The sequence below is a fragment of the Rhinopithecus bieti genome, unplaced genomic scaffold (assembly GCF_001698545.2).
Source record: "Rhinopithecus bieti isolate Rb0 unplaced genomic scaffold, ASM169854v2 scaffold_9997, whole genome shotgun sequence".
NCBI classification, from domain to species: domain Eukaryota; kingdom Metazoa; phylum Chordata; class Mammalia; order Primates; family Cercopithecidae; genus Rhinopithecus; species Rhinopithecus bieti.
The window spans coordinates 2,380,893-2,403,019 of NW_016806398.1; the positions used below are offsets into that span (position 1 = coordinate 2,380,893).

The 22,127-nt window shown below is 52.6% G+C and overlaps 1 protein-coding gene across 10 annotated transcripts in view; it reads right to left on the reverse strand.

Moving 5' to 3' along the window:
• Positions 1-22,127, reverse strand: part of RGS3 (regulator of G protein signaling 3) — a 138,627-nt gene that overhangs the window by 10,589 nt on the left and 105,911 nt on the right. For 7 of the 10 annotated variants that reach the window (XM_017875958.1, XM_017875957.1, XM_017875956.1 and 4 more), the window contains one exon: positions 3,420-4,394. In XM_017875958.1, coding sequence (XP_017731447.1) covers positions 3,420-4,394 — 975 coding nt within the window. Of the gene's footprint in view, positions 1-3,419; positions 4,395-5,973; positions 5,994-6,826; positions 6,915-22,030; positions 22,120-22,127 lie in introns of those variants that run through there. The other 3 variants (XM_017875961.1, XM_017875962.1, XM_017875964.1) reach the window with 3 other exon arrangements.

Sequence of the window (22,127 nt, forward strand, 5' to 3'; positions counted from 1 at the left end):
TGGCAGCGGGGGCGGGGTGGGGGAGTGGCAGAGGGGGTGTTCTCCCTCTCTGGACTCAGTTGGCCCATCTGTGAGATCACCATGGCTGAGCCGACCATCTCTGAGGTCTGCCTGTTCTGACATTCCTACTCGCAGTAGAAATTGCTCAGCACACAAGACAGCAGAATACCAGGAGTGTGGAGTGGTGACAACGGTGAGACTGAAAATCATCCTGTGGCAGGCAGCATGCGCTCTGGACAGCCTCAGTTTATCTGCACGGCAGCACAAATGACCAGCCCGAGCTTTCTATGTACTGCTCCCTGGAACCCTTGGTACAACTCCCGGGGGACTCTGTGTTCCATTTATAAGAGAAAACCGAAGCTTAGAGAAAGAAGCAACTTGGCCAAGGTCTCAGAGCCAGGGAGAATGAGGCAGAGCTGAGACTTGAACCTGGGTCTGTCTGACTCCACAGCCTGAACACTTCACCCCTCCCCTCTTCACCTCTTGCCTGGCATTGCCTGGGAATAATGGCCCATCAGCATCAGGGGACCCTCCCAGAAGAGCCAGGCCAAAGCCAGGAAGACAGAAGTCATGGGGGAACCCGCCGCAGTCCCTCTGCCAGTCCCCCACCCCTGGACCCTCATCAGCATGAGGTCACAGGGTCTGCAGTAGAGCCACAGAGGAGTGACTGGACAAGGGTGAGACCTTGTCCAGCGCCATCATCACTTGCTGTTGTGTGGCTGGGGACAAAACATCTCTTGCTAGCCTCAGCCTCCCACTGTAAGACAAGTGCCTGTCCACCTTGCAGCGGTGTTAGGAAGGTGAGAAATGGGGTCTGGTGCTACTTTGAATGGTGGCACAGCCAGTACTACCCTGGTTACTGCTCTTCTCTCCCTCCCTCTCCTCATCACATGATTACCATTTATGCAGCACCCCCCAGGTGCTGAGCGCCAGATACTCCCCTAAATGTTTTACCTGTGTTAAGCTATTTAATTTTCCCAGCAACCCTAGGAAGGATTATTACCATACCCACTTCACCAGTGAGGAAACTGTGGCTCACAGAGGGGCAGGGACTTGCCCAAGGCCCAGTACCAGTAAGAGATGGAGCTAGACTACGGTGTTTGTCCCATCTGGGCTTCATCTCCTTTTCACAAGGGTGGGTTTCATACTGAAGCTGCTGGCGGGACAGGGCAGGATGTGAATGGCAAAGCGCTCAGGGACTGGTGTGTGGAAGCCACATGGAAGGGTGGCCACCACCAGGCTGGAGGCAGTCTCAGGTGTCTCTGCCAGCTCAGCCACTCAAACACAAGAAAGGCAGTGACCGGCTAAAAGTTGGTGGGACAGGGGAGGGTGCCAGTGGGAACCTTGGAAACCCAAAGGAGGAAGCTGAGACAAAAGAGAGCTGGTCCAGGCCTGCTGGACTCCCAGGCATAAGTATCTGTCCCAAAATAGGAGCTGAGGCCAACTGAGCCGGGGAATTAGATAGATGCATACACATGAATGTGTATGAATTTATCTGTATATAAATAGTTTTATTGGAGCAAGTGTGCTGGGGGGAATAGAACTGGGAAGGGTGTAGTGGGGGAATCAGGATTGGGAAGCCCAAGGCAGGTGGGCCTCAACCGCCCTCCTAAGAAAAGTGGCCAGGCCTGATCTGAGTGAGCCTGAGGCCTTGCCTTGGAAGGGCAGCATTCCAGACTCTCTCTTGTAGAAACCATCAAGAAATGGCCTAAGATGGTGATATTCAAACTTTGGCAAGATCATGATCCCTCAGGGCATGTTTAAAATACAGGGTCTGGGAACCACCCCCTAGAGATTCTGATTGTAGAATTCTGGGTATGGGGACTAGGAATCATATATTAATAACCTCCGCTTGGTGATTCCGGAGCACACCACAGTGTGAGAACCACACATGCTTACAGATAAGGAAACGGAGATTCAGTTCCCAGGCCAAAGTTCAAGACCCTTTTCTGGAGGGCCCCAGCCTGCCCTTTGAGGATGACTAGCTTTCAGCAGAAGGCATCTCCCCAGATGCCAAGTCTGCCTTCTTGCTAGTGGCTAAGAAGCTGAGCAGGCTTCTGAGGACATGTCCCAACTTGGTGAGGAAGTATGCTGGAATCCGTTAGTGATGTCTGCCGCTGGTTGGAGGGAGGACTAGCAGCACCTGTGCCAGGCATCTGTCCTTTAGGAATGCTCTGCTCTAGCCAAAGAATGCGTGCCTCTACCTCTCTGTTTATTCTAATCCTGCTCAACCTTCAAGGCCAGGCTGAGAGGTATCTTCCTCCAGATGCTTTCCCTGATGACCTTAGGCCCTGGGGTCTGTCCTCCTGAAGTTCTAGATCTCTGAGTCAGTTGCACTCCATGGGCACTGACCACCCCTACTCACCTGGCCTCACACCAACACCTTGTACAGGCTGTTGCATTTCAGGAGAAGGAGTGGGGCCCATCATTCCCTGAGGGCCACCACTCATGTGGCTAGTGTTGTCAGGCACCAGCCTCTTCCATTCATCCTCAACTGTTCTGGGATGTGAGTGCTATTAACCCCTACTTTTCAGAGAAGAAAACTAAGGCTCAGAGGAGTTGAGTGACTCAACCAAAGCCACATAGTAAGAAACAGAGCCCAGACCCAAACTAGATGGTGGACTTCAAGATCATGGCACAATCTGTTCACTGTTAGGCCACTTTCAAGGCTCACACAGATAACTTATTTCTCTCAGGCTGAGACCAGCCTCACACACTTCTGTGGCTCCTGCCTTGTTGCACAGCCCAGGGCCTGGTACACAGCAGGAAATCGATAAATACTTATTTATCTACATATAAATATTCATGAGAGGCAAACAGTGTGGTGGTTGGTTAAGAGCACTGGCCCTGGAACCAGATTCTAATTCTGGTTCAGACACTGATAAACTGTGTAACCTGGAGCAAATTAGATAACCTTTCTTTGCCTCAGTTTCCTCTGCTGTAAAATGGACACCAAAATACTATCTACTTCAAAGGGCCATTGTGAGAGTTAATGAGTTAATGTAAACTGCTTAGGATAATGCGGACATGGAATAAATGTGTGTTGTCGTTGTGACTGGCTGATGGATTTCTAGTCTGGCTAAGCTGTAACTCTATTTCTCCAGCTACTACCTCAGATCTTTTAAATCCAAATACACAATGGCCTGGGCTAAGCTACACCTGTTCTGCTTTCTGTGGGGACCAGTGGAGCTATAAGAACACAGCATCTAGAGTCCTAACGTCATGGGTTTAAGTCCAGGCTCTGCCTTCTTGGTCCCACTGGGCCTCAGTTTTACCTTCTGTCCAACAGGTGGAAGGTTCGCTGGGAGGCTGCCGGGACAGCGGGGGTGGAACACGGTGACTGCTCATTCCCTGCAGCCCCTGGGCCAGCCCTCCCCACATTGCATGTATCCTTCTCCCTCCCCCTTTAGCTTTCTCACCTTCCTGTGTCCCGTGAAGAAGAGGGAAAGGTGGTGCATGGAGCCACCATTGCGGCCCAGCTCTTTCTTGAGGGTGCTGGGCGAAGGCATGCCCCAGGTGGAGGTGGCGCCCTCACCGTCTGAGCAGTGCAAGGTGGTGTCGGAGGCGAAGCAGGGCCCTCGCGGCTCCTGCAGCAGGCTGCCCTCGCTGTGCGTCCGGCGCCGCAGCGAGTTCTGCACACGCAGTGAGAGGCCACCCTCAGCCCCCTGGCCCGTCTCGATCATGCTGCTGCGCTTGGCCTCACTGCGCTCTCCATAGTTGTCATCGCTGGTGTCCTCATCCTCGTCCTCCTCCCCTTCCTCCCCTTCCTCCCCCTCCTCGGCCTCTTCCTCCTCCTCATCTCCTGAGCAGCCCCGCTCTGCCCCTGCCTTCTGGCTGTAAGTGCTATCCAGCCGGACCTCGGGGATCACGAAGGCTGGCCTGGAGGCCGTAGGTTGGTCCCCGGTGGTTGCTAGTGGGTCCCCAGAGCTCATGGTGTCCTCAGTAAGGGCCTTGGCCAGCAGGGAGACCTGGCTAGGAGGCAGATCTTGACAGGGTGGAAGGTCCTGGGTGGGGGGTTCCTGGATGGCAGGGAGGTCTTTGGTGAGTAGAGGGTCCTGGTGAGGCAGGGGTTCTTGACCAGCAGGCAGGTCCTGGCAGGGTAAGAGGTCTTGGGCTGGAGGGGGTTCCTGGCATGGTGGTGCATCCTTGCTGGGCAGGGCATCTGGGCCTGGAGGGGATTCTTCACAGGTAGCTGAGTCTTTGCTGGACAGTGGTTCTTGGCTGGAAGCGGGTTCCTGCCCAGAAGGGGAGTCCTTGTTGGGTGGCAGGTCTCGTCCTGGAGGAAGCTCCTGGCCAGGAGAGGGCTCCTTGCTGGGTGGGCAATCCTCGGCACCAGGCCCCTTCCCTTCCTCCAAGGACATCTCCGTCTTCTCATCTGCCTCCGTCTCAAACATCTGGGAAACAGAAAGAAAACAAGAACGGTTCAGAAGAGGAGGCGCTGAGATGCCAGACACCATGCATGAGCTGACATGGAATCAGGCAGTAGCCTGAATCCCGGCCCCCCAGTCTGAAAGCTGAGGTGCCAGATGGAACCCCCAAAGCCCCTTTGACTTAGCTGTGTAACAATTCTCACCCTGTCTTCTTGCTTGAACTTTCCACTCCATCAAAAACACAGCTGGTCATTTACAGGAGAAGAGGGAGAGGTAACCACTGTCTATCTAGCTCCTGCCTTGGCAGTTGCTAGGGCAGCTTGACCCCACTCTCTTATATGGCCTTCCCAACAACCTTATAAAAGAAGCATCACTGTCCCCATGTTACAGAAAAGGAAACAGGGTCAAAGTCGCCTCTGGGGATAAAGGAGAACGGGCAGTTTCTGCTCATGGACCAGAACCAAGTCAAGCCCCAAACCCAGGGCAGTCACTGAACCCAGCCCAGGGTGTCTTCTACCTGAACTAAATGAGTCATTCAAACAAGAATATGCTCTGAACGCTTAAGTATCTTTTTGAAACTAGTAAACTGGAATGAAACCGGAACTTTAAAATATTGTCCACACCTGGACTTACCAGATGTCACAGAAACATGGAACCTCCCTGAGGAATCACCCATCCAGGGATTTTTCAACTGCTTGGAGGAACCTCAAGGATTCCTCAAAAAACACAGCATCTCCTGCCTCACACACAACCCTCGGGATCCTAGGGGGTTTTGCTGAGTTTCAACAGTAGATTTCATGCACAAAGAGAAAAATGTTTCTCTCGATGAAAGTCTGAATAGCAGCTACGTCACCAGAAGATTGGGGCCCCGAGAAAGTCAGGAGTGTCCATGGTGCCACAACCACACTGGGAGGCAGTTCTCAAGCCTGGGCTAGGCCCCTCCCACTCAAGGTCCAGGAATGCGGGAGCTGGAACTATTTATTTAGAGCCCAGGTTCCGTCCTTTAAGAAGCCATAGCTGCTGAGAACAAATGAAAGAGAAATACCCCACACATACTCAGGAACTGAACAGATGCTTGGGAATGTGTGCACATGCGGGCACATGTGCACACTGGCAGAAAACTTCAGAGGTAAGTACCCCCAGAACGTGGATTAAGAGCTCTCATTGTAGAAATCATTAATGTCCATTTGATGGATAACAAAACTGAGTCCAAAGGCCAGTGACTTACCCACTATTATACAGCTGCCCTGATACCCAAAAGGCCATGCTCGAAGCTGAGAAGTCTTTGAAGCCCCGGGGGGTCTGTAATGGTGAAGCCCCACAGCTGGGAGTCAGTGATCAGCCATGGCTTGGAGCAGCTGCAGGCTGCTGCACACACGTGTCAGGGGTCACACTGGCATCTGGGAGCACAGATGTGAGCGGATGTGAAAGCGCGGCACGGGTAAGAGCCACAGCCTGGGAGCATGAAAGTGAAAGTGGAGCCCTGTAGAGCAGAGACGGTGGCTGGACGAGGGAGGGGAGGCCTCGGAGGACTCTAGTATGATCTGGCTACGGTCAGGAAGGGCATGCCTTAGGCTGTGGCTCACAGGCCAAAGACAGGTACCTGCTGATGCTGTGGCCTTCTTGCCCTGGAAATCCTGCCTGCAGCTCAGAGGTGACTCCACACAAGGGCCCTCTCAGACCTTATAGTCTCAGATTCTGGAACAAGAGCGATCTGAAATCCCCACTGCATAGACAGAAAGGCTGAGGCCCAGAGGAGCAAAGGGCAACCTAGAATCACACAGGCATGTCAGGTAGAGCCAGTCACCAACCTTCAGGCCTCAAGGTGTCCATCTATGAAATGGGATAACCAGCGTGCCTGAGTAACAGATCAGGAGCGTATGCTGGAAAAGGCGGAAAGCTCCTATAGGAGACAGTGGTGTTTGAGGTAGTGATTTAAAAAGCATTGATCTAGAGGGAAATTCTGAAGTTAAGGACCTTAACCAGTGGCACATGTTTCCCACGTACCCCAAACTCTGTCAAACACCAGAGTCAGTGTTGGCAATTGTAATGTCAGGGCCTCCAGTCCAGAATTCTCATCTGGAAACTAAGGGCTGTGCTTCAGTCCCATCAGGCTGTTCCCAGGTGGACAGAAAGACCCTCCACTGGGTAGACAGGAAGGCTGAGGGCCCAGTCTGGACAGTGACTTAGTGACTTGCCCAAAGCCACCCTGCACAAATCAGGGGCTAGGCTGGGGCCAGAGCCTAGGCCTTCTGGCCCTGTTCTTCTCAAGCCCACTTCTGATCTCTGTCCCCATGAGCAACCCAGTCCCCAGCCCATCTCCCCACCCACCAGGGAGCATTCTCCATCAGGAGGAACAAACTGCCCTGCAGCCAGCTCCCTGACGCCCCTCAGTCCTATCACCCTAGCACATGGCCAGACCTCCCCCCGACCCACCCCCCGGCCCAGCCACCTGCCTCTGATAGTCCTTGGGGAAAGGCGGAAGGAAGCAGCAGCCGGGTGCCCTCAGGGCCTGGCACAGAGTGGCACTGAGTGGGGAGCAGGCTGCATTTCCCCTTTCCTGGGTGGTGAGGGTGGGGCCCAGGCCTGTCCCAGCGGTGATGACAGTCGGAGCCCGCCCACCCCTTGGGGAAAGTGCAGCAACAAACCCAAAACCAGAAATGCAAGTCAGCCTGCCTCTGCCAACCCTGTTCTAAATCGAGGCCAAACCAAACAAAGCCAGGAGGGGAAGTGCCGCTCAGGCAGGGGTGCTGTCCCCAGAGGGCCCCTACCCAGAGGGATCAGCTGAGAAACTAACCAAGATGGAAGGGTTCGCAGAGGGCCCAGTGGTTATGTGCTCAGATACCCGAACCAGGCTGATTTTGATCCCAATGGGGCCACTTTTTAGCTGTGCAACTCCGGCCAAGCCTTTCAACGCCTCAGAGCCTCTGTTTCCTCATCTGGAATTGAGCCCAGTGATATCACACTGGACTCACAGGACTATTTGAGTCTCCTCACAGTGCCTGGCCCTGGAAAAGCTTTTGACACAATGGGAGCTATCAATGGTCTTATTTTAGAGATAAGAAACCTGGGGTCCCAGAGGGTATGGGAATTACCTAAGAATGAGAGGCTGATTCAGGATTAGAATTCACATCTCCTGCCCAGGGTCTCTCCCTGTTTCCTTGCAGCCTTACACACAAGTGTTTGGGGCCCTCAGGGGGCTGTAGAGGGAGGAGGAACAGCCTGGAGTGCTGCCTGAGGCCCCTCACCTGGGTGCATCCCACACCAGCAGATGCTGGTGAACAGGGCCCAGAGCTCATGGTTTGTGCTCGCAGGCAGGCCTGTATGAACAGGGACTGCGTGCAGGTTTGGTACGGCCTGTGTTCTTGGGAGAGCTGGGGTGGGAAGTGGTTTGACGGGAGCTCCAGAGCAATTACAGGACACCCGAGAAATCCAGGGGCGGGGGTGGCAAGTGTAGGAGAAAATTAGGACAGGAGGGGAGGCAAAGATGAGGGGGAGGTTGCAGAACACATGGTAGGCATGGGATTGCCCTGTGAGCAACGAAATGCCACAGGCAGAGCTGTGCTGTGTCAAAGCTGCTCTGGGGAATGTGGGCAGGATTTGTGGGTGGCAGGGAGGACTGGGGCATGCACACATTCATGCATTCATTCATTCATTCTCCAAGCACTTAGGTAGGTACTGGGGGGATGGCAGGGAACAAGTCAGACAATCTCTGCCTTCACTTAAGCAGAAAAAACAGAGGTTAGATAACTCGTCTCAAGGAGCATGGGGATTGCTCTGATAGAGGAAGTACAGGCAGCTGGGGACCCTGTGAGGCAGCTGTTACAACCAGCTGGAGTAATAAGAATCCAGCCAGGGTGCCAGGGAGACCAGCCTGCTCACCCAGGGCCTTGGGTCCAGAGTGCTGGAAGCCACTGCCCCGCCCTTCCGAGGTGCGCGTCTGTGTCTTTCCCATCCATCACTTCTTTGGCTTGACTAGACCAGGTTAATTCTGCCCGTGTCTCATCTGCTGTAAGCACACAGGAAATGAACCAGGCCCTCTAAATGGAGCCACTATTTAGGACCTAATCAAATCCTCTCCCAAATCCAATCCAGAGCTCGGAACAGGCTAAGGAGGGATGGCAGCTATAACACCCAGAGTTCACACTCATACCAGCTTTGGCTCCTGGGCCCCAGACGCCCACCGGCTGTTGGGTTGGGGGTAGTGGTGGGCTGCTGGAAGTGACTTGTCCAACATCACACAGCTACTCACTGAGCAGTCAGGTCTGCTGACCCAGGGACAACCTGCAGCTCTCACTCTGATGATTCATCACAGCCACCATGGATGCCGGGCTCCGCATCTACCCTCGAAAACCACTTCCTGCACTGGGGGGTGTAAACTGGGGTTTGCCTCTGTCTCAGGGTGGCCCTTAACAGCCAGGATTTTACCAACAGAGCACTGGACATGCGGCCAGAAGACCTGGACTGGAATCCTCACTCCATCATTTGCTAGCTGTGTGACCCCAAGCTACCCCACTCCAAGCTTGGTTTTCTCTGCCATGAAAGAGGGTGAGGATGCCTGCAGCTTCCTATGCCAGAGACTAAGGGGACCAAGTCTGAGAAAGGGCAGGAAGGCACTCTGTGAACTGTAAAGTCCTTTGAGAAAGGGAGAGGCTGTTAGAATTCCTGCCCCACATTGGACCTCCAGGCTTTCAAGATGGGCTGTTCCTTCAAGCGTGGCATGCTCTGGTTCCCTAGCTTCAGGTCCCTGACTCAATGCTAGCTTCCAGGAACCTTGACAGCTCAGCTAACACTTAGCTCTCCCGGCTCAGCGTCAGCCCAGCTCCTCCAGGTCTGGCCTCTTGACCATCCAGAGTCTGGCACACCCAGTGCTTCCTCCATCACCAGCTCAGAGACCCTCCAGGCCATTCTCCTGTCCCCTCTACCTCCACTCTCTCCAACACAGCAGGTTTGGCAAAATTCAGGAGGATGGAGGCGGTGCTTACATTAGGGGGAGCTCCAGATACTAACTTCACACTTACTTGCTAGGTGACCTTGGGCTTAACCTTTCTGTGCCTCAGTTTCCTTAGCCATAACACAGGATTTCTAGAACACAGGATTTCTAGAACCTCCTCACAATGTTGAGAGGAATAAATGAGCTAACGAGTATCCAGAGCTCAGCACCATGAGGGCACACATGACCACCCAATAAACAATAGCTATGGTCACCCCAGCACGGCGTGGTTTTAACATCTCCCTCCCTGAATTTCCACTGACCCCTTCTCCATCCTCTCATGGGCCTGTCTGCCTGTCCCTTAGGACCTGCTGCAGGGCCCCTGTCATCACAGTCCTGTCTACTCCCTTGGGAACCCATCCACTCCCCAGGCCACAATCGCTATCTGTACCATCTGGCTACTGATGACTCGCAGTCCACACTGCCAGCCCAGACCCCTCTCCTGAGTTGAGATGCCACAGGCATTCACCAAATCCTCATGGAATAGTTCTGCATCCAGACACTGTTCTAGGCTCTGTGCATAAAGGAGGGAATAAGAAAGACACGATCCCTGTCCTTGTGGAGCCTACAAACTAGAGAGGAAGGAGGGATATTGACCAAGTCATCACTGCTGTAAACACAGGATAAACAGAAACCAAGATCTGCGGTGTGAAGGAAAACCCTCGGGTGCTGTGAGGGAGTCCAGGGGAGTGTTGGGAAGGCCGCCCTGTGGAACGGCTGGAGACTGAAATCTGCTCAAGGGGCAGGGTGGGGCTCACTAGAGGAGGAAGCAGCATAGGCCAAGGCCCCAGGCCAGGAAGAGCCTTAGCATGCTGCTGAGACAGAGGACAGCCGTGTGGCTGCAGCCCAGGAACAGGGATGGAGGCCTCCTTCTGCATATCTCATCAGTGCCCCCAATTCAACAAGCCTTACACTGAATGTGTGATCTCCCCACAAGTTCATCATCCCTCCTCTCATGACCCCTGTATCAATGAAGCCACCACCAGTTGCCCAAACCAGGGAACTGGCCAGCATTTTCTCCTCCTTTTCCTCCACGACCACCCCCATGGTCAGTCCTCAAATCCTGATCATTACTTATACAACTTCAAGGATCTTTCCACTAGGGAGGTTGGCAATAAGGAGGACAGAGTATATGGGAACTCTCTGTACTTCGTGCTAATTTCTAAAGCTACTCTAAAAAATAAAAGTTGAGGCCGGGCACGGTGGCTCAAGCCTGTAATCCCAGCACTTTGGGAGGTCGAGGTGGGTAGATCACCTGAGGTCAGGAGTTCGAGACCAACCTGGCCAATATGGTGAAACCCCGTCTCTAATAAAAATACAAAAATTAGCCAGGCGACATGATGTGCACCTGTAATCCCAGCTACTCAGGAGGCTGAGGCAGGAGAATCCCTTGAACCCAGGAAGCAGAGGTTGTAGTGAGCCGAGATCATGCCACTGCACTCCAGACTGGGCAATACAGTGAGACTGTCTCAAAAAATAAAAAATTAAAAAGTTGATTCATCTTTTTTAAAAAGAATGTTGCTACTCTCTCCGTGTCCACTGCCACCACTTCCCTCCAGACCACCGTCATCTCCCATCAGGATGATGCGGGGCTCACAGTGGCAGTGCAGACCTTGCTGGCCGTTCTCTGTGCTATGTCAGGGGAGCTGTCTACATGCAAACCTCAACTTGTCACTCCTCTGCTTAAAACGTTGCTGTGGCTGGCTCCCCAATACCTCTCAGATAAAGTCCAAATTCTGTAGCCCTGGAAGACCCTGGGCTCTGTCTCCCTCTAGCCTCACGTCTGACCACTCCCCACCTGAAGTGTTTGATGAATGAATAAATGAACGAAAGAACAATCGCCGGGCGCGGTGGCTCACGCCTGTAATCCCAACACTTCAGGAGGCCGAGGAGGGCGGATCACGAGGTCAGGAGATCGAGATCATCCTGGCCAACATGGTAAAACCCTGTCTCCACTAAAAATACAAAAATTAGCTGGACGTGGTGGTAGGTCCCTGTAATCCCAGCTACTCAGGAGGCTGAGGGAGGAGAATGGCTTGAACCCGGGAGGGGGAGGATACAGTGAGCCAAGATCACGCCACTGTACTCCAGCCTGGTGACAGAGCAAGACTCTCGCTCTGTCTCAAAAAAAAAAAAGAAAAAAAAAGAAAGAAAGAACAATCCAGTGAACCTCACAGGACCATCTAGACTCTTAGCCTCAAAGTGCAGCCCAAGAGTCAGCAGCAGCAGCACCCAGGAGCTTATATAAAATACACACTCGTTTTTTTAAAATGTTGAGGAGCATCTTACAAATGCCTGTCTGGACCCAATCTAAGACCTGCTGCATCACATTCCCTACGAGTAAGGCCCAGGCCTTTTTACTTTTTTCTGACTCCCAAGACAATTCTGGAGAGTGGCGTCAGGTAACAGGCAAGGTGACTGTCTGTTTTGTGAGGCCCAGAGAAGGGAAGTGATAAGACCAAGGTCATACAACAGAATCAGCACTAAAATCCAGCCCAGAACCTTGCCCAGGACCAGTTTCAACACATAAAACCCTGTCTATAATGAGGAGCCCGTGCAGAAGAGGCATGACCTTGGAGCAGGATTGGGGGCTGGCAAGTTCCCTGGAGGCAGCTACCCATTCATGATCCCCAAACAGAGGCCCAGCTGCAGGAGGAGAGAGGGGCAAAGGAGGAATTCGACCACAGACGAATTCTGTGAGGTTCAGGAGGGCGGCACACCACAGTAGGGAGCGTACCCACTATACAGAAAGCAATACTGAGAAACAGAAGGTTAGCTCACCCCCGCACAGGGACTCTCAGGACAAAGCCAACACTCATGGAAAGGGAATCCCTGAGGAAAGAGGAGATAGGAGGGCCTCTCAGAAACCCTCCCTACTCTTGGCTATCGCCTGACCAAGCCAGAAGGACATGACATTTGCAGCCTGCTGGAGACCCACCACCACCTGCCTGGATGCCCAGCTTCTCCCTGGGCGGGGAGGCGGCTCCTGGGGTCTGGGTTTCAGCATGGTGCTGCCCTGTCACCCCCCCCCCAACCAGGCCCCTTCTCCTCTCGCCTCTGTTTCTGACACCACTGCTTCAACGTGGGGTGGACTCGTAGTCTCTGTCCCCACCCACCACCCCAAACACCCCTTCGACACCTCCAACTCTCTTCTCTGAAATGCAGGGAGTTGAGAGTTGAGAGCAGGGGAGTTCCCAGTCTCTTCCTGAGCTAGTAGTGACTGACACCTTGTAAGAAGGGGAACTCCAGGACCCCTGGGGCTCTGCTAAGGAATCGGTTCGCCTGTGGGATCCATCCTCACTCCCCTTCCCACCTAGCACTCTGCTTTTCTGCCTGCTCCGTGTGTGTGTGTGCTGGGGCCATCTCATTTCCCTAAGCTCTCTATCCCTCAAGTCCACTTCCTGCCCATCCCTGTGAGCACTGGTTCAATCTGCCTCGGATGCCCTGGCTAGAAGGCTCTCTGCTGCCCTGCCAAGACCCAGCCTGCCCTGCTGTCATGGCCCTGGGCAGGTCCTGTTTGGCTCATCAGAATCATGTCTGGCTTATTCACACCATTTCCCTCAAGACTTACTCAGCAAATACCGACAGAGCTGCAGCCATGTGCCAGGGCCTGTGCTGGCTATTGCTGCCAAACAGCAGCAAGCCATGTTCCCTGCCTTGGAGGTGCCAGATCAATCTCTCACCCACCTGCTACCACCCTAGGAGGCTGTGGAAGTAGAGGCAGCAGGGACAACTAGGATGGCTCTGGGAGGAGGTAATGGGGGAAAAGATGGGACAGGATATTCCAGGCTGAGCCAGAGCCAGCAGGGAACATTCAAGGAAGTGGAGGTGGTTGGATGGGGCAGGAGCATGGATATATTAAGGAATTCCGACGTTACCCTGAAAGCAGTTTTACTTAGTGCTGCAGAGGTAGGGAAGGTAAAGCTAGAGGTGTTTGAAACAGATAATGATGACAAAGAGGAGAGAGAGCGAGATCATTAACTGAGCATCTACTGCACGCCGCACACTGTGACAGTTGCTTTATACTTTAGGCTCTACTTCCAACAATCCTGTGAGATCAGTATCATTTTTAATAAGAAAACTAGGACTTAGAGATGTTAAGTAACTTACACAAGATCAAAAAGCAAGTCAGTGGAAGAGTCAGAATTGAAACCACTGTCTGCCTGACTCCAAAGCCCTGCTCTTTCTACTCCTCTGTGATCTCCTTTCCTGCTCTCTTCACTTCCTCCTTCCCTTCCTTCAAAGGATGCTTCCTGAGGACAAACCTGGGCCAGGCTCTGTGCTAGGCAGTGGTGAGCAATACCAGACACAGGGGCCCTGCTCGGACTCCACATGGTTGGATATTGAGGGGCAGGAAAATGACACCTGGTGTTGGGAGGGGCAGTGCAGAATTCTGTACACCTGGTGACCCTCCCAAATCCTCTCCCTCCCAGGGGCCCCTTCCAGGTGGGGAGAGCTAGAAGCGTGTGGCTTCTCTGTGATGTTTTATGCTAGGTTAATCAAAGAAGCTCTGCCATGCCAGGACGACCTCAGGAAAGGACACAAATAGCGCTGCAGTCACGAGGTCAGCATTTGGAAGCAGGAGGGCCTGGGGGTGAATCCCACTTCCTACCCATATGCCACCTCCCTCACAGCCAGTATGCTGCTTCCTCACAGGGCTGCTATGGGGCATACGGAGGCACTGCCTGACACACAGTAGCCCATGGTGGTGCGCCTCTGCTCCTTGCCTTCCTCTCCACAGCTTGACTCTCTCATGAGTGGGCACCAGGGACCAACCCAAAAACTAAGATTTTAACTCCAAGCAACAGCTCTGAGAATAGGGACAACTGAGAGCCAGAGGTGGAAGGAAGGAAGCCTATTGCTGATGAAGAACTGGGGCTTGGAGACCAGCAAATCTAGCTTCAAACCCTGGCTCTGCCACTTCCTAGGTCAATGCACTGCACAGGCTGCTTAACCTATTCAGGTTTCCTCACCTGTAAAATGGCAATGTGAATATTGAGTATCTACATCACAGCTCTGTGGGGAGGGCTTAGCATAGGGCCTGGCACCTAGTAAGTGCTCAATAAGCACCTGCAATTTCTATAATCATAATTGTTACTCTCATCATGATCATTGACATCATCAGCTCCCTCTCCTGCATCCAATTCCGGAACAGGGCACTTGGCATATTCTGACCCTTACAGCAGCCTAGAACAGGAGTCCTATTAGTTGCAGGTTTCAGGGGAGGAAACTTGGAAGCTGAGAAGGCACATGAGTCTGTGCTCAGCCTGCCCCTAGGTTGGGTTGGACTGGCTCACTGCATGGCCTGGGCCAAATCACTCCCCTCACTGGGTCTTGCTCTCCCCAGCATGTCTGTCCAGCTCTGCATCTCAGCTAGCCTAGAAAGATCAGAGTTCAAGGCCCAAGGCATAGCCAGGTCTCCTTGTGGGGGCATCAAGGGTAGGAGGAACAGAAACGTCCCCCTTTCCAGATATGCTCCCTTCCTTTTCTGTCTGCCCCAGTCTGCCCCACTGCCCTCCTCCTTCAGGGCCTGCAGCTCTGGGGGCACTGGGTGGTGGGGGGGTTCACCCAGAAAAAAGAGGCTTTTTCACTCGAGGACACCGGAATGGACATGTGGACATGAGACTAAGCCACAACGCTGTGGCTGAAGGTCACCCTCCCAAGCCTCTGGTACCCTTGGCCTCACTGCTGCCTTCTGAGGCAGGCGCACCCCTATCTCTGCTTGGGGGTGATGTCAGGGTTAGGTTTGGCTGAATTTGCTATCTTCTCCAAACCCACCCTCTCGCCTCCCTCTGTCATAAGACTTTATCTTATCTCCCTCGGTCCTGCACCAACTTGCCTACCTTGTTCTCCTGTTCAAAATGCTTCCATCCCTCTAGGATAAAGTCCCATCCTCTAACCCTGTGTGTTCTGCCCCTGCCAACCTCTCCACCACACTGTTTCTCCTCTTTTCCCTCCAGCCAGTCTGATACACTCTACCCTCAGGCTCCTCTAAACCTATGCTCACACCATACGTCCTGCCTAGAGCAACTTCCCCTCCCCCGTCCACCTGCCGAAGCTCTACTCATCCTTCAAAATTCAAGTGACCCACACATGTATTGCCCCTCAATTTCTGACAAAGGTGACATTGCCCTATAGTGAGACAGGATAGATTTTGAATACATTGAATATTTATCCAAAGAAAATGAGTCTTGACCTGTACTTCATATAGTGGACAAAAATCTATTTCAAGTGGATTTTAGATCTAAATATGAAACATAAAACATCTAAAAGAATACATAAAAGTATATGTCCATAACCTTGTAATAAGCAAAGAAACAGGACTCAGCAAACACTCTCCATAAAAGAAAAAAGATTAACAAATTGGACTGCGTTAAAATTAAGAACTTCTGTTCTTCAAATATACCCTTAAGAGAGGGAAAAGGCATGGCCGGGCGCGGTGGCTCAAGCCTGTAATCCCAGCACTTTGGGAGGCCGAGACGGGCGGATCACGAGGTCAGGAGATCGAGACCATCCTGGCTAACATGGTGAAACCCTGTCTCTACTAAAAAAATACAAAAAACTAGCCCGGCGAGGTGGCGGGCGCCTGTAGTCCCAGCTACTCGGGAGGCTGAGGCAGGAGAATGGCGTGAACCCGGGAGGCGGAGCTTGCAGTGAGCTGAGATCCGGCCACTGCACTCCAGCCTGGGCGACAGAGTGAGACTCCGTCTCAAAAAAAAAAAGGCAAATCCCAGAGTGGGAAGAGATATTTGGAATGTGCATAGCCAACAATAAACACATATCTACAATATTGTTTAAGCTCCTACAAATTAATCAGAAAAAAAAATCCAATAGGAAAATGGGGGAAAGACTTGAACAGGCACTTTTCAAAAGAGGTCATCCAAATGGCTAGTCAACACATGAAAAAGGGACTCGACCTCACCAGACATCAAGGAAATTCAAATTAAAGCCACAATTAGATATCACAATATCTAATACCAATAATGTTGGTACAGACATGGAGTAACAGGCTCTTTCATGTACAGCTTGAAGTGAGTGTATTCCCGTCACACTTTGGAAAATAATATCATGGTATTTACTAAAGCTAACTCTGTACAACTCTATAACTCAGCAATTGCAAAACTTAGGTATTTACCCAACAGAAGCATCCATAGTACATCAAAAGATATGTATGAGAATATTCATAGCAGCACCATTCATTATAGTCTCAAACTGTAAACAACACAAATGTTCATCAACAGCAGATTAGATAAACTGTGGTGGTATATACAAGGAAATACCACAGAGCAACAAGAATAAACAAAATAAAACTTGATACAATATTACTGATGAATCTTGCCATCAAAATGCTGATCAAAAGAAGTCAGCATGAAATAATATGTACTCAATGATTCCATTTACACAAAGGATAGGCTCCATTCATCAATGAGAGAAGTCAGGACAAGGGCCAGGTACAGTGACTCATGCCTGTAATCCCAGCATTTTGGGAGGCCGAGAAGGGCGGATCACCTGAGGTCAGGAGTTCAAGACCAGCCTGGCCAACATGGTGAAACCCCGTCTCTACTAAAAATACAAAAATTAGCTGGGCATGGTGGCATGCGCTGGTAATCCCAGCTACTGGGGAGGCTGAGGCAGGAGAATTGCTTGAACCTGGGAGATGGAGGTTGCAGTGCACTGCACCCTAGCCTGGGCGACAGAGCGAGACTCTGCCCCCCCCGCCCAAAAAAAAGGAAGTCAGGACAGGGGTTACCTTTGAGGTCACAGAAACTAAAAGAGGGTTATTTGTGGGGATTCCTAGGGTACCAGAATGTTCTATTTCTTGACCTGGATGGGGTCTATGCTTTGTGAAAATTCATTGGCTGTATTCTTCTGATTTTTCTGGAAGTATGCTATACTTCGATTTAAAAGGTTTATTTTAAAAACAAATAAAACCCCTCATCCCAGTGTCTCCTCCTCTGCTCCCTGGGCTGAGGCTCACTGCTCCTCAGTGAGTTCCTTGCTTTGTACACATCTCTGATTGCGCATTCCAACTGCTTCCCTCCAGCAAAACGCTGCCGTGCTGCCTCCTGAATGCCTGCTCATGCCAAGCGCCTCACGTACATCGCTGCATTTAATTACAGCCACCCATGAGATAGGTGCTAGTGGCACTCCCACTGCTGGCAGGACACAGAGTCCAGTCACATGAAACATGTCTAAGTGCTTTACAGCTGTCATCGCATTTAACCCGAGGAGGCTAGACCACTGCTCGAGGACATGAAAGCAGGAGAAGCTCCATTCTTGTCCAAGAGCACATGACTGTAAGGTAGGAGAGAGCCTTCCCTCAAGTCCAGAGCCCCTATTCCTATACAACCTCCCTAGACAAGGAGAAGCATGAGGCTGGACTCACAAAAACAATTTCCATGGAGGGAATCACGTCTACATCTCAGAGGGGTGGATAGACTGGAATGGAGACCTGCTCTTCAAAGGGCAAGCATCTGTACAATCACCTTCAGCTTCACCTCTTGTAGGAAGCTTTGCTGAGGCTCCCAGTCTGAACTGGGTGCTTCCCTGGCAGGTCCCACAGCTCCGCACCACCACCCCGTGCCTCTCCATTAAAGCTGTGTTGTTAATGTCCATTACCTGACCATCCTGGCACTAGATTAAAGATGGGAACTTTTAGATCTAGGCCTCCAGTAATTTGCAAGTACATGGCACACAGTAGGTGCTTAACACACATGGAAGGAAGGAAGGAAGGAAGGAAGGAAGGAAGGAAGGAAGGAAGGAAGGAAGGAAGGAAGGAAGGAAGGAAGGAAGGAAGACAAGGAAGGGAGAGAGGCAGAGAGTACAGTACAGAGCTGCTGCTGTTTGAATCAACTGGGAACTAACTGCAGGAAGTGAGGTCTAAGAAGTGAAGATTTCATGTTCTGGCTGGACATTACTTACAACCCTTGACTTGAGGAGTGGCACAGCCATGCCACCTCCCATTCCACGGTCCTTCTCCTGGCTGCCTCCAGCTTGCTGTCACGGTTCCTGCCAGTCATTTGGTCCCCAGAGGCACTACCAAGACCTTTCTCTGCCTCTCCCCTTGTTCCCTTACCCTCTGCCACCCTTCCCCAAGTCCCCGAGCTCTGCTATTTGCCCAAAGCTAACCCCAGTAAGAGGTAACTAAGGACACCACAGAGAGCCCTGGTTATGTAGTGAAAAGCATGCCCAGTTCCAAATAACTTCCTGCACACCCCCCTTTCTAAGTTGGGAGCCGCTGACAGTTCTCCAGCAGCAGCCTGAGCCATGGTGCCAGGTGCAAGCGGGCTGGCCCATGGAGGGCAGGGAGAGGGGAGAAGCCCTGGGCCATCTGGAGCACCGGGCATACCTGACAGCTATCCACACATCTCAAGTGATGACTCAGGCCCACTGCCAGAAGGAAGAGGGTATCCTGGGACCCTCTTCCCTCTCGTCTGTGCCTGGAAGCTCTGATTTCCCAAGAGGCTTACACCCCTCCCACCATCCTGCCCCCATCCCCACTCCAATCCTGGAAGCCAGGGTACAGCTGGTTGTGTAGGGGCAGGCAGCACTCCATGGGGCTGAGCCTGGCTGGTCTGCTGTGAGTGGCTCCAGCTTCTCCGGGCTTAGGGGGCTGAGCCATAAGCAGCCTTGTTTATTCCTGGGAGGAATGATGGTTTCCCCTAAGCAATGACATCTTGGAAACCATCTGGCTCCACAAACAACAACAAACCTCCCAGCTTCGGCTTGGGCTACAGCTTGCATGAGAAGCCTCCTGCCCAGAGGCACCTGGGGAACAGGCTGGGGGCTGCTTCCCTGCTGCACCAAGCCCTGGCCCTGACCATTGACTCTTGGAAGCCAGGAAGAGGAAATGGCCTGCAGAGAATCAGAGAACTGGATATTTGGAAGGCACCTGGCAATACTTGGTCCAGTCCCTGGTTGCTACAAAGGGGAAACTGAGGTGAGAAACAAGACATATTTGCCTGAGATCATCAGTAAGAAGGGACTAGAAGGTGCTGCAGTCTCCAGCCCACCGACCAAGGGCTTTGTCTATTGCACATGCTGCTTTTCCCAGAGGATAGCAGGGCTCTAGTCAGTAAGCCCGAAGGTCCAAAAGCGACATGTAACTGGTGAGTCCAGAAAAAGAGAGAGCCCCAAGATGAAACCTGGATACTCAGACATCCAGTTGGTGCAGTACAGAGAGGCCTGGGCTGGGGAACCTGAGCTCTTGTCTCTGCTTTCCTGCTGAGTCGCACGTCACCTTAAGCAAGTCCTTCCTCTCCTGCCTCAGTTCTCTATCTAGCTATCTATTAGGTTGGTGCAAAAGTAATTGTGGTTTTACATTACTCTTAATGGCAAAAACCGCAGTTGCTTTTACACCAAGCTAATAGAAGGCAAGGAGACTGCCATCTCCGGGGCCTTAAGAGGCCAAATGGGAAGCAGCTGTTGGCCCCCAGGGACCCAGCTGGGGCTAAGCACTCTCTCCTCAGCTGTGCCTGTTCTGAGGGAGCCACACAGACCACTGACTTGAGGATCAATCCCCCCAGACCTACTATGGTTGGCACCATCCCAAGAGGGTCCAGGGAGCTGAGCTCCAACCCCCTGTAGTCTGTTCAAAGGATCTTGAGCACTGCATTTCAACCAGCCAGGGATACCCCTCCACTCTTCATGGCCCAGGCTATGTTGTGGATACCACCTAGCCCAGCATGACCCCTGAGTGGATTCTCCCTATGGTCCCTGCCACGATGAAGCCAGAATTCTCCCCGCCTCACCTCCAATCAAACCCAGCCCACATCCCTTGGCCCTATGGACACAACTTTGACATTCAGAACCTAGGCCTCTCCTAAAGGAGCTCCCTGACAGGCCCTCTATGCCAGGCACAGAGCTAGGAGATGGGCAGACACAGCTGACTTGCATGTCAGTGTTTGTCCTCAAAGAAAACCTGCCCTAGCCAGGACAATGCAAAGTCCCTCTCCAACCATGCCCCAGGCCCCTGGCCAGGTCCTTGCGACTAAGGGATGAATAAGGCCCAGATTCTGCATAAATAGGACACAAAGCAATATTCATGGGTGCCACCACCAATGGACAGACTCATTCTGGCTGGAGTATTTGCTCTAGTTGTGGAAGTTTGGATAGAATAAGACATGGAGAGGGGAGGGGAGGGGAGCAGGGGGGAGAGGAGGGGAGAGAAGGGAATAGGAGGGGAGGGGTTTCCAGGTAGCTGGAATAGCATGTGCAAAGGCAAGAAAGCCTGGAAGTGCAGATTTCACTGATACTACATACTTATCATCAGAAGCCCCATCAACAATTTCTGGCTCAAAGCCCTGGAGACCTCTCACGAGGAGTGGTCACTTGCCTCAATTGCCTCATCTTCACCATCTGCCTGGTTCTCAGAAGCCAGTCTGGGCTTGCAATGAGCCCTGTTGTGGAACTCGGCTCCCTGAAGGGCCTGCCCTAGGCTAAGCCACACCACGTGTTAGGGCTGGGGAAAAGGGGAGGTGCCCCTTGGCTGGGCGCAGAGGACTCAAGGGGCCTTGGTGGAAACTTTGACTATGCCTGCAGTGCCCTGGCTGGGATCCCGCAAGCACCAGCAGGGCAGCCTCTGCAGCTCCTTCCCTCGAGGAGATGTACCCACTCTAGCACTGGGAGAGGGAGCCAGATAGCCACCCAGCCAGAAGGCCTGAGGGCAGCAGGATGTGGAAAGTTTTCAAGCATCGCTGCCGGGCCTGGTGTACCAAGCTTCTCAGGCCAGGAGGGTCAGATTTGAAGTTGAGTTATAATACTTAGCACAGGTCAGGGAAATGGTTTCCCACATATCCTGTTCTTGCTGTTCTAGGAGGCAGAAGTCCTCCATCCTGGTCCCTGCTCAGCCAGAGACCTGCTGCTCAAACTTGGACTAGGCTCCTCCCTTTCTGGGTCCAGGTTTATCCTCCTGCCCTGAGTCCTAGGGTTCGAGGGTTCTTCCTGGACACCCCGGAACAAGAATAGAGATGTGGACCCTCCAGGCTGGGAAAAATAATTCGCTTCTGCCTGCTCACAGTGGCCAACTCTGTGGTGTGAGCCTGTCTCTACCACCACCCCCTGCCTGATGGGTCTCAGCTGGAGCCAAGGAAGCAGGTGCAGGCCCTCTCCCATGGGGTTGGAGCTCGGAGGCAGAGCATCTTTGCTTGTGCTTCCAGTGGACATTTCAGCAGAGGCCGTCTCTGGGACCAAAGGCTACCCACTGAGACTAGTTCCAGAGACCACCTCTTCCCCCGCCAGTGAAGCTAGACACGAGCTTCCATCCCTGGTGCCTGGTGTGCGGCCAGCACCCCTGACACAATAGCCAACTCTGCTGACTGAGCACTCCCCTCCCATGCAGTGTCCCGACTTCTTGGCCACCAAACATTTCTTGTTTCTCCCAGAAAGAAAAGCTGGCTGGCCAGCCTAGAAGTGGGGAGCAGCCAACAGAGGAAGCATCCCCCCAAACCTGCAGGGCTCCCAGCCCCTGAGACAGCTGGACAGACAGACACACACACACACACACACACACACACACACATAGAGCTATCTCAGAACAGAGCATAAATGGTTTGGTTGCAACATGCCTATCAATGGCTGCCCTGGGGAAGAAACAATAGAAACAGGGGCACAGGGTGGCTTGGACTCCCGCCCACCACATACACAGCCCTGTCACCAAGGCACCTACCCAGCACACTCCAGCAGGAACCCAGGCGACTCCTGGCTGCTGCTCCTGCCAGCTCGCCCGCCCGGGTCTCCACCCGGCTCCTCCCGCAGGCGGGCGG